The 12,005-nt window shown below is 42.1% G+C and overlaps 1 protein-coding gene across 1 annotated transcript in view; it reads left to right on the top strand.

The window, feature by feature from the left end:
- Positions 1-12,005, top strand: part of DNAAF8 (dynein axonemal assembly factor 8) — an 81,981-nt gene that overhangs the window by 54,286 nt on the left and 15,690 nt on the right. Inside the window, 6 exon segments of the mRNA XM_086759340.1 lie at positions 452-583; positions 2,021-2,215; positions 3,469-3,795; positions 5,416-5,490; positions 7,063-7,116; positions 9,217-9,386. Of these exon segments, the coding sequence (XP_086615466.1) occupies positions 452-583; positions 2,021-2,215; positions 3,469-3,795; positions 5,416-5,490; positions 7,063-7,116; positions 9,217-9,386 (953 nt within the window).

The following is a 12,005-nucleotide window of genomic DNA, read 5'->3' as shown; positions in this document are numbered from 1 at the left end:
GCTCACCTTGAGGGCCTGCGCTCAAGCACTGGGCTCAAGGTTCGTGACTTCTCTTCCTTATGGACACCAACTTATTAAATACACTTATTGTAAGAGATGTGTAGCATCCTATATGCCTGGGTTCTACACTTCTGTTCACAGCAGGTGTTGGAAGGAAATAGAAACAGTTGGGGTGCTGGTCACAAAGCAGAGGTATCTCCAGAGAAAGCTGTGGCCAAGCCTCAGTTTTCAACAGCTACTTGTGCCACTGTCAGTGAGTATGATCTGGGGGAGGGGGGATGATTGAGCTGCATTTCATCTGTCTTAGGTAAGCTCAGCATGGCCCATATGAATGTCTCTGTAATGGGACTGGGGTCAGATTAATCAAAATATTTGATATGAAGAGCATTTTCTTATCAGACTGCATCACAGAGCTCTGTATTCCTCACGTTTCCTTTTCTCCTGTGCGTAGGACTGATGAATGAACTGGCAAAGCAGGGCCTCCTTGGCGATGGGCAGAGCAACCTGCCTGCCACCGCTGCGCTGGACCCCTTCGTGTATTTCCATGTGGCTCCTTACACCGAGACCTTGCTGCAGACACTGGGTAGGTCATAGCTATGGGACAGGCATTGTTCTGGCTTTCATAAAGTCTGACAGCCTTGTTTTAAGGGTTTCTCCCGAGTGAGAACATTAGGAATATGCTTGTGGTCTGTAATAGCTTGGTTAGTGTTCTGCTGTCCGTCAGTCATAGTCACTGTCATTGAATGTCTTCTGTTGCTGGATAATGAGTGAAAGAATCAGTAGAAAAGGGAAATGGAAATACCTTTTTTAAACTAAAATGGAAAATGTGTGGAAAAATAAGTTAAATGTGACATGATAACAACCAATTAAGCCTTAAGCCTACCATAATTAAAAGATTAATAACCAGTCAATCTATATTTATTGCCATGGTTTCAAGAGAAGTGGAAATATTAAAATGAGAATAATTGGTGGTTAAGCATGTAAAACTAGAACTTGCTGAAGTGATAAATGTTGGCAGCTGTAGTTTCTTCTGTAGGTGCAGAGAAGGAACTCAGTTGTTCCTAATTTCAGCCTATACGTTGAAATAACTTCAGGAACTCGTTCATTCAAAGCTGGGAAGCTGATAGGACTTGAAAAAGCAAGTAAACATGTTTTCACGTTCACTATGACTCAAATGAGTAGCAGAGTCTTAAACCTACTAGTTCTATACACTTGGAGGTCATGATTATCAGATGTTTATTTCACTAACTATAGGTAGTGTTTTCTTATATATTCAGCAGATTAATATTGTTTTATTTAATTTATTTATGTTAAATGTTGAGTATCAGGATTTTTAGTTGATGTATATTGCAGTCCAAAACCAAATGCACACTAAATCGTAAGGAAAAATAATAATCAAATGCATGTCATTCACCGTTTTCTAGCATTATGAAATGTTAAGATGTAGGAAAAACTAAGCAAATAAATGTTAATCTGTACAGTTGCTTAAATAATCATGTGGTGAAACAGTACGGAATCAAACAGATTTCTGATGGGCTGGGGATTCTGCAGGCTGTACTGTTCCCAGTAGGAGCGTGGATACGTGCATGGTACTACTGCAGTCCCCATCTGCGTGCCGTGTAATCTCCTAGAAGGCAAAGCCAAGTGTCAGTTTAACGTGAGGTCAGTCATTAGTTACCAATCTGAAATTGATGCCTTCAATCATTTTGATATAGATCTACCAACTCTGCCTAATGATGTGAGTAAGGATATCAAAATTAGGATTGAGTATATTTGCTTTACATGGCAAAAAGTGATTCCAGTTAAGGAGTGTGACTAATTGGTCACGGTTCGCTGTGATGCTGCTCCTCATGCCTGATTCTTTTTCCGGCCGTGCTGAGCTGCAGCGTGAGGAGCAATATCACAGCGAGGCACTGGCCTTTGCTCAATCAAGAATTAGTCAATTCCTTCACGCTGTAAAAGGCTTGAGATTTGTCTTCCTGGGGTGACTAGTTTTAATTTTTATGATCTCCCTGGCTAGGAGGAAACCTCAGTGCAGTGCCAGACCCCCGTAACATTCCTCTGCATCTTTTCTGCAATCAAATATACGCTTGTGATCCTGAAATGGAGCAGGTTGTCCTGCTGACACTGGTTGGAATGGATGCTATGAAGAGTGCTGGAGAGCTGCTTCACCAGATCCTTCTTCCTGGGGACAGTAACCAGTCTCAGAGTGCAGGTGATCCCAGCTCCTGGGAGGGCAGCGGAAGTTGGTCGGGAATGTTTACCCTGTGTAGTTATGTTAATTAAGGCAGGAACATTATGAGAAATGTGGTGAAAGGGGCCTGAGGAAGCAGGCTTACTTGCTTACTTGCCTAAAGAAGTGAAAAGTTCCTGTGGCTAGTTAGTCATGGGTGAGGCTGCTTTTCCTACTGCAAACAGTGCAGGTGGGCATAATTGTCTTCAGAGAGTGTCAAATCAGTTCAAATGTGTTAAGGCTTCCTAACCTTTGGTGTACTCCAGAGCAGTGCCTCTCCCTGAGGACGGGGAGGTAAGGCAGCCGTGTAACTGGGGCACAGCAGCAGGAATTCCGAAGTCACAAACTCCGTTCTGTCCACTGACGTCCTCTGTGATCAGAAGAGAGACGCTTCACCGCTTCACGCTTTGTTTCCTCCTGTGCACAGGAGGAATAATGACACTATCCACGGCGTTAAATGCTTACAAATGTGTGAAGAGTGCTGTCAAGTGCTAAGCATGATGATTTTATATAATTCTGTGATACAGATTGCATCAAAGTGTAATAATGCAGGAAGTAGTGTACTAACAAAGGGCGGAAGTCTGGCACCCTGTCTTACACTGTTATATCCTGCTTTCCTGAAACAATACTGTGGAGTAGGTTCTGCATCGTGGTAGGCAAGGAGGAGATTCTAGCTGACAGGAACTTCCAGCAACATTCATGGATTGAGCCCCTAAATATCTTGTGACATTGGAAGTAAGCCTCCTTTACAAACACAGAGAGAAGTCAGCATTAAATTGTAGCTTATTACTGTAATGAATGTAGCTTAAAATGGAGTGTTATGAGAGGGGGTAAAGCATCTATACTTATGGATTACACTGTGTCAAACCACGTGGTTATCGGTGTATTCTCAGTGTTTCCCTTTCAGCTCTTCTCCATCAGCTGTGTTCTCTAATCAAATCATGGCACTTATTCTCAGTGGCTCCCTGTTGATTTCCCACATAGCCCATTTTTTTTGTTTTCACTGTAATGGAATTTCCTAGCATTCGTATCTTGTGGTTTTCCCCAGTGTATTTCTGTATCTGTAGGACAGTCCATTTTGGATGCACCAGGCGGAGAACTCAAAGCAGCTTTGGAACTTGTTGTCTAGCAAAATAATCAATGTGAATTCAGAACACTTGTCTCCAAAAGAAAACACAGCTTCTACGAAACACGAGCTGCCAACTGATGCTGAACAGATTTCTCTTGACTTGCAGAAGGACCCGATTCAGGATTCGAGCTCCTAGGCCTCAAGTGGTTGCCCCATCTCACTCCGCGTCAGGCCACAGAAATAACCCCTTTTGAGGTTGGCGATACTTTCTGGCGAAGCAGCCTCGATACACTGATGTCAAACCCAGTCCTTGTGTGCGCGTTACGGCGGATCAATGCCTTCAGTGTTCTTGAAGACGCACTGAAGAGATTAACGCAGTGCAGGGAGAAGCTAAGCAAAAGTGGCGGTCTTCCACAGACAGTAATGGCCTTGACCCCAGAGGTGACATTCAGACAAGCTGTCCTCTTCTTCACAGAGATGGATTTTGTAACTGGTAAGACACATTTTTACTGTTTGTAATGTCCTCGGGTATAAGGTGTTTGGGAATTTATTGAACTTGGACAAAGGAATCCATTGCTGTGGGTTTTTCTCAGGCACAGAAAAACTTAATTTGAGGTGAAATTCTGTGCTTGGCTGAATAATGATGAGGTGTATTAATTCAGCAGGAGGCAGTTGAGGTCATCTGCAAGTTGGCCTGTTAATTTAATGTGGCTATGCACAGCTTGGTGCCCTTTCTTAGGATCTCAAGATACCATAAATACTAAATAGGTATTACAGCAGTTGGCAGGACCGGTAAATAATGCTATGCATTTTGGCTTCGTGTATAACAGAAACTGGGAAATAGAGGCCAAGATCTAGCCCACCTAACTGGACACTTGATTGTGGTGCCTAACTTGTTGGGGCTCGATGCCCTGACCTTTCCCCTGTGCTCAGGGAGACAGAGGTACTACCAGTCTGCACATGCTGAAGAAAGCAGATTTCTTGAGAATTTCTTTTTGTCCTAGAAGAGAATGAAGAGCTCAGGAGGAACGTAGACCTTTGTTGTCAGCAGCTTCTCAGACTTCAGTGATAGATGTTAGCATTGATCTTTCAGCATATTAAACCTGCTGGTTTCCTCCTCTAGCAAGAAATATATAGCCACGCCTCTTCCAACTAAATCACTGTGCAGGCTGTGGTGGTGTTGATATTGGGTGCTTTGAAGCAGCAGAGTATGAGCTGCCACTGTTTTCTTCTAATGTGAAATATATTGGCTTATCACCTCCGTTCTCAGGGAAGCCTAGCTCTTCACACCTAAAGATAAACAGTTCTCAGCCTGACGAGTTCCGATTATTCAGACACAAAGATAAATCAAGATTGTGGTGACACCATGTATCAACTAAGGAGGAGTCACGCAGTTCCATAAGTGCATTCATACTTTGTAATTTATAGCTCTTCCCCTATCTTTTTGTGGGGAATAAAGGTCCTTTGTTGTCAACACAAACTTAGATGCTTGTGTCAAACACAGCGCTTATGTAGCGCAGAGTAACAAATTGGCTTTACTGAATAGAGAGAAGGGAATGTGATCATGCCGGGAAAAAGATACTCGTTTTAGTCTCACAAAAAATGAAATTTGACAGTGAACGATGTGAGTGTTTTATGTGAATGTGAAAGAAGAGGAGACCTTCAAAAATGAAGGCATCAGACATCCCAAATTAGTGTATGAAAGTAAGAATTCTTGCGTTGTTGCCCTTCATTAAAGTTATCTGAGTCTGAAAGGCAGGATAAGAGGAGAGCAGAGCTGTGAGATGAGTGTATTGAGGGAGGTTGTAATCACAGTGCCAGCCTTTCCCACGAAAGCCATTGTCAGGAACAAAGGAGCATAGCTGAAGCATGACTTCTGCATCCTGCACTACCTCTTTTATAAAGTCATTACATTTTTTCCTCTCGTTTTTGTTGCCGTGGGAGGAATGGAGGGATCTTTGTACTACAGAACCCCTCTACAATATTTAGTAGCTGGTAAAACATCTACCATTTCCCCTGCTAAATAAAATCACCTTCGTCACCCCCTGCCCCCACAAACAGTGAAGGTCTCCCATCTGTGAATCGATAAAAATACATCTCCTTCCTTTTGCAGATGCAGAACACCGCCCTGCTATGAAGTACCTGCCACCTCCTGGCAAGAGGTCCAGGGCTGAAGGTAAGAGCAGAAGTATGCACCAGTTGCCTCTTGGATAAAACCAAGTCATTTTATTCTCTTAAAATAGATTGAAGAAAACTATAACTATATCCTCTGTCAAGAGTCATCAAAATGGGATTAGTAAACCTTTGGTTAGATGCCATAATCCCAAGCAATTAGGAGGAAAAGGCCTGGTGGGTCCCCTTGGTACCGGGGGAAGATGGTAGTATTGCCAGATCACCCTTCTTCTGTGCAGTTCTTGCCTGCGTACCTGGATGACCGAGGGCTGGTGTGGAATGTAGGCTGGAAGAGTAATTAATGCCAGTTTGTTAGTAGCCCTTTTCAGATGTAGGTCTCAAAAAAGATGAGTTTCATTGTGATGTGTTACAGAGGGGTGATTGAAGCCTGGAGAGGTGAAATGTGTTGATCACCGCTGCCCGACAAGCGAGTGACAGAAATCAGTGCAGAATGCGCATTTTCTGTGTCTCAGTCAGGGGCTCTGTCGTTTGCATTACAGTGCCAGCGAAGTCACCACTGAATTCACAGATCCTAGAAGTTATTTCAAATAATTCCAATACTAAAGAAAAAAAAAATGGTACTGTGAGGATGTGAACTAAAAAGTTATGAGGCAAGGATGTTGGAGCTGGTTCCACCTTCTATATGTACTGCTATTGTTCTAGCAAAATAAGAGACAGCAAAGAACGCTTTGGCTAGGTACCTTCCAGATACATTGCCCTGGGAAACAGAAATATGTCTATTTCAGGCAGTCATAAATACCAAAAAATGGTAATTTTGCTTTGACAAACAGATTTTAATTTTCTGTCACCTGCCTTGCATGTCACACTGGTTAAACTTGCTGATCGCTGGAAGAGGAAGTCCGTTATCAATCTGATGCAAGCTTCTCATTGCACCTCAGTCCTGGGTGACTTCTCAATTCACATGTGCATTGAAGTGCCTTAAATTTTCCTCACCTCTCCAGGTCACTGAAGGAAACATTTTTATATAGGCTTTTGTTATAAATTCTGACTCACCAAGCTGCTTTTATACTGCTCTGCGCTTACGAAGAACCACTGAAGCAACCATTCCTGGTGCCTGAGGAATGTCAGTGGTGTTTTATCAGCAGAGCTGAGGAAAGGACTGAACAGCAGATCTGGGCTCAGTAGGTGTGTAGTCAGAATACACAGCCCTTCTTTGCCTCCAAGGGCACAAGAGAGGACGTTAAACAACACACTTGAGCTTCTGGGACTTACACTGGAAGCAAGGCAGCTTCTAATTTGACTGAAATACTGGGAGCACAGAGGTGGCTTAAAACCGCCGTCAGCCACTCCCTGAAATGCACAGAAAAAGTAACCAAGGGTCACCGTGATGTAGTACTTGCAGTCCTTTTCAGCAGATGCTGTTTGGCTTACTGGAGAAGTGGTAAGTGTGACATCTCCCAGCATGTCCCAGTACATCAGAATGTCTGAAATCAAGCCGTGTGTGTCACAGTGTAACGCTTTAAAAAAACAGTATGTCATAGCAGTGTTGGTTGCATTACATAGAGAGAAATTACTGTCCTAGAACATGCATACTGCTTACTCAAACCTATCCGCTTTTCTTGTTTAGCGGGAGAGAGCCAGAGATGCCATGCAGAATCACTGTTTACCTACTTGCAAACAGGTGAGAGAAGAGCAAATGGGGAAAATGTGGTTTGATAAGGACTTTGTGGAACTAACTTGTCTAGATGAACCAGCCAAAAATGAGCAAAAGGATTCTACCAGCTTTTTCCTTAGGCTTGAATACAGGCAGTCATACACACTCTCTTTTTTAAGCATGCCGAGAAATCTGATACTTGCCTCTCTTGCAAGTACCAGATTATACATTTATTTTAAACCACATGTGTATCTATAATATTGTATATAAACAGTATATAAAATAAAGAGTATTTTTTAACGGTTACCCTATGAAATCAAAAACCTCTGTAATAATTTTTTCGGGAAAAAAAATCATTGGCTGTGAGGAAGGGATCTAAAAATATTACAAAGCAGAAAAACATAACAAAGACCAGGCAGCCTGGGCAAACCTGGAAAGGCCTCCAACCAGTCAGAACTGGAGATGAAAATCAAGCATGTCTGAGGGCTGCCAGACAGGTGCCTCTGGTCATTTGTGATCAATAGATTCATCGATAGCTAGCAGCATTTCCTCAGTTTTGACTTACAATCACCAAGGAGAGAAAACCAACTCTTGGTAGCAAGGTGTTCCACGTGTTTTCAACATTTGCCTTTGACCAAACCGAGATGACAAAGTAACATAAGAGAAATCCCTCCTGAAGGATCTAAAATATATAAATATGCAGCATGTAGTGGTTCACATACCAGAAAAATGAGTGTTTGCCCAGAAACATAGCAGATGGTGAGTAAAACGTCTTGAGGACAATGAATGCTTACGTAAGGGTGTGCAGTCGAGACTGCCGTTCTGCATGCGAGCAGCTGAGTGGATCCAAGCGGCTTCCTTCTGCACTTGCAGGCTGTTGCTATGGCATTTAAACCTTTCCGTTCAAGAATGATGTGAAGAAAGGAGCAGATCTTTAATAGGAGGGCTCCCTGCACGAAAAGGGTGAAGTTTCCATGTCAAGTCAGGGAGCAGTAATCTTTCTTTTAATTTTTGATCCCATATTTCTCTGTCATGAACCAGCAACGTGCTTCTTGCCATTTGAAAACAACAGCATGCATTAAATTATATGCAGCATTGTTGACGCTTCATTGCATCAACATCTGGATAATTAGTAGTGGGGTGTACAGGAAACATGAAATGACATTTTATGTACACAAACAGATGATCACGGATCAATTTTAGCAGCCTGCAAGACTGTTAACTCATGCTTCATGCTAATTGGCATGGTTAGGCACCAGCAGTTAGTGGGTCCTAGCTGACTGGCTCCCATACCACAGTTGCCAGTAGGATGTTGTTAGGACAAAATCTTAACTATATTCCTACTAACAAGGTACTTTAGGTTAGTGAGACTAATAATTTGAAAATGCCATTATTTAAAAATGAAATGTATGTATTTTCTACCTTTTAATACATTTGTGTATCATAAGACAGCAAAACCTTCTTGGTCTGTTTCGTCTGCTGTTTCTGGTAGCCCCTGGCCAGCAGCTCTGCTGGGAGAGCTTTGTCAGGAGGAGAATGTTTTTGCTGAAATTTCAATTTCAGTAAACACAATTCTATTCATAATAGGTTTCTAACATGAATTGGAACCTGTCATACCTGCTAGTGTGTCTCAAACACAGCTCTAACAGAGAGATCAGAACACTGACAGATAAACTATGAGGAATAAGAATTTCATAGCTGCCTTAAGAATTCTATCACATAATCACTACAGTTCACATGAAAAATGTAAAAGGGAATATTTTATCCCTCTTAAATATTCATATATAATACAAAGGCTTCAGTCTTACCCTGCAGACCTGCCACCTAAACTTTTTGGACTCAGAGCAGACTTTCTGCAAAAAAAAAAAAAATAAATTTACAAGCCTAGACTCTTTTAGTTATGTTTTTGAACTAAAAGTTAAATCAAACCAAAACAAAACCCCCCACAATCCTATATGCACAGGCTTTTTTATAGACTTGTTTTGTTCAGATTTTTATGAACTTCCTGCCAGCTTTTAGATAACCCACTTCCACAGATGTCTGTCCAGGCAATAAACAAATATTGCTGTGTGTTTTACCTCCGTTTTTAGGAGGGGGTTTGGGTTTCACTGGTGTGCTTTGTTACAGGAGCCCAGATTCTTTGCACAGTGCTGCTGATCAAACCCGGTGCCTGGAGCCGTAATCTTGCAAGGATCCTCCAAAACATAGAACTAGAAAAATTCAGTGTGGTTGGGATGAAACACATAAACCTGGAACCAGACATTGCTTTAGGACTCCTTTCTTCTGAAGTGAAACAGGTTTGTTAAAAAATGGGCAGATCCGTGGCTGTGCTTACATTTAGAGTGGGGAAATATATTAGCCCGTGAATAACCCATTCCTGAAAAAAAAAAAAAAACCAGAATTCCCATCCAGGATTTCTGAGTTGTTTTTAGAAATGAGCTGTACGGAACAATCAGATCTGTACCGGTATCAGACACAAAGCAAGCTGACACCCTGACGGTTTCTTTTATCGCATGCCATAAAGTAGCAGGCTTGGTTTCTCTAGAACAAAAGTTTGGAGGGTTGGGGCAATACAGACCTCCCAGGAATCGGTTTAGTTGCTGATTTGCAGTGCTGACTCTTGAACTGCAGAGCAGGTGTCCTCTCTTTTTTTCCCCAAGGTCATTCCAGGTAGGGCATCTCTGAGGAGCACACCACACCCTCTGCACGTGTTCCTGCTTTTCCTTCCATGCGTTTGACCTGGGAGCTTGGAAACATTCATTGCGCAGTCAGAGAACGTACACCTCCTGAGCCCCGTTACCCTCTGTTACCTCGCATACACAGCTGCATCTCCGTTCCTGTGTGGGTTCAGGAGTCTGTAAAAATGACCTGCAAAGAGAGAAAATTGAGTTGTTGTCATTTCTAATGTCTAATAGATGGTAAAGAGAATTCTTAAATCTTGAGGTGTTACAGGTTTTTGTTAGCTAAAAATAGATTTATGTTCCTGCTCTTTTATAGCATTAGAATTTTTTTTTTTTCCCCCCAACCTGAAATATCCTGACCTGAGTGTAAAGATACTGTGAAAGCTAGGAAACTGAAAGCTGAGCATTTTAGAGGAGTTAGATTTCTTTGTTGTTGTTAAAAAAAAAATTCTTGTTATTTGATTGCTTTCATGTAACCAATTAACTTTTACAGAAAGCAAGCCTTTATAATCAATGTTGTTCTTGGGTTAAATTGGGAGAGCTTATAGCACTCTCTTGTAGAAGTTCTTATAGTCTCTCCAGAAGAAGAGAGGAACGTGCCAGGACAGTGCTCTAACATAACCGTCAGTCAGGAGCAGTTAATACTTTCTGTGTGATAGCAGAGCAATGCTGCACGCGTGTCTGATTTTTAAATACTTACAGACCACCGGTGAGAGGATATAGTGGCTGTTAGAGTTGCTGGGGAAGGGCTTTGCAATACAGTTTTTAATCATACAGCTAAATACAAAAATGCTTTGTCAGCCATCTGAAACAACACATTTTAAAACATCCAAATGTCTACCTCAGGAGGTAATGTAGATACGTGACGTGAATTTGAAGAGAGGTTGTTGCGTGAAAATTTTCTCTTCCTGGTTTTTGGAGTTCTCTGAGACACTAGGGCAGCTGTTGAGCATTGTTTGTTTCCTTGAACTGGTGACTGATGCGTTTAAGAATTACGCGCTATTGAGTTTTTGTTCATGGAAAAAGAAGCAGGTTTTGGAAGTGAGAAAGCAGAGCTAACAGACGGCCTTTGGCAAGGAGGGATGGACAGCAAGAAGTGCTTTCTGCTGCACAGGGGCTCCTTCTCACTTTTAGAACACATCTGAAAGCCTTTCACTCATAAGGGCTGAAAAAGGCTGAGCTCCCAAGATAACGAGGTAGATTTTAAAAAAGCCTCAGTGTGCTTCAGGAACTGGGTTATTTTGAAAATCTGGCTTGTAAGTGGTACAATGGCAGCTGGTGGGGGCAGAACTATTTTTCACAGCTGAATTTTGTATAAAGTGTTTGAATTGGAGTGATGATCATTGTTGATCTGTTTCTCAGTCAGAAGACAGCAAGATACAGTGCTGTTTTTAAAATGAGGCTCTTAATATAGGGGAAACTGCTGAAATTTAGCCTCTCCTGTCGAAGAACATGGAGCTGGTGTGTCTGACCCTTCTAGAAATTCTGTCCAGGACTTTTTATCTCCTCCTCCACTGGATCCTGATCCAAAACCCATCTCCAGAAATCTCTAGAAAACTCTTATGTGCTCTGCAGTGTGCCAGTTTGTTTGTGTACGTAGTACTTGATAGCAGATTATTCTCTGATAGGGAGACTACCTATCATCTCCTTCCTCTTTCAAATGCATTATTTACATGCATGTGGACAAATATCCTCAGCAACATGATGTCAGACACAATTGGTTTTTTCAGCTTAAATACTAACATTCAGCTTCTAAGTAGATGTTGGCCTTTGGCATACAATAAATAATGGGTAGGTCTGCTGTTTGCTGAGGTTATCTAATCACAAGAGCCACGATATTCTTTTTATCTGAAGTTGAATAATAATTTTTAAACAGAAAGGTCAGGTAAATAGAGCTGACAGTGTTTTCTCAGCTCCTAGCATGACCTGATCATGTTCAGGCTGTGAGAAGCGATTGCTCCCAGGGGGAATTCTGCTGTGGAGACTGTATCTTCTTCCTGTGCTTGCCCAGCAGATCTGGTCCTGCAGAGACGTGCAGTTCTGGATGCTAGCTAGAAAGCTTGATTTTATGCTGCGACCTGATCATTCCGTTGGGGATTACCCAATAGGATTGCCTGTAGTAGCAGGTCACTGGACTCAGTAACTCGATGGATTCCCTCCAGTCCTATCTTGTGATTTTAACGGTAGAGGCAGGAGGAGAGTTTTGCTGCTTTTTAATCCCGTTAGTCCTGCAGA

The sequence above is a fragment of the Chlamydotis macqueenii genome, chromosome 15 (genome assembly GCF_036417535.1).
Source record: "Chlamydotis macqueenii isolate bChlMac1 chromosome 15, bChlMac1.mat, whole genome shotgun sequence".
NCBI lineage: Eukaryota > Metazoa > Chordata > Aves > Otidiformes > Otididae > Chlamydotis > Chlamydotis macqueenii.
This window is presented reverse-complemented; position numbering and strand designations above follow the sequence as displayed.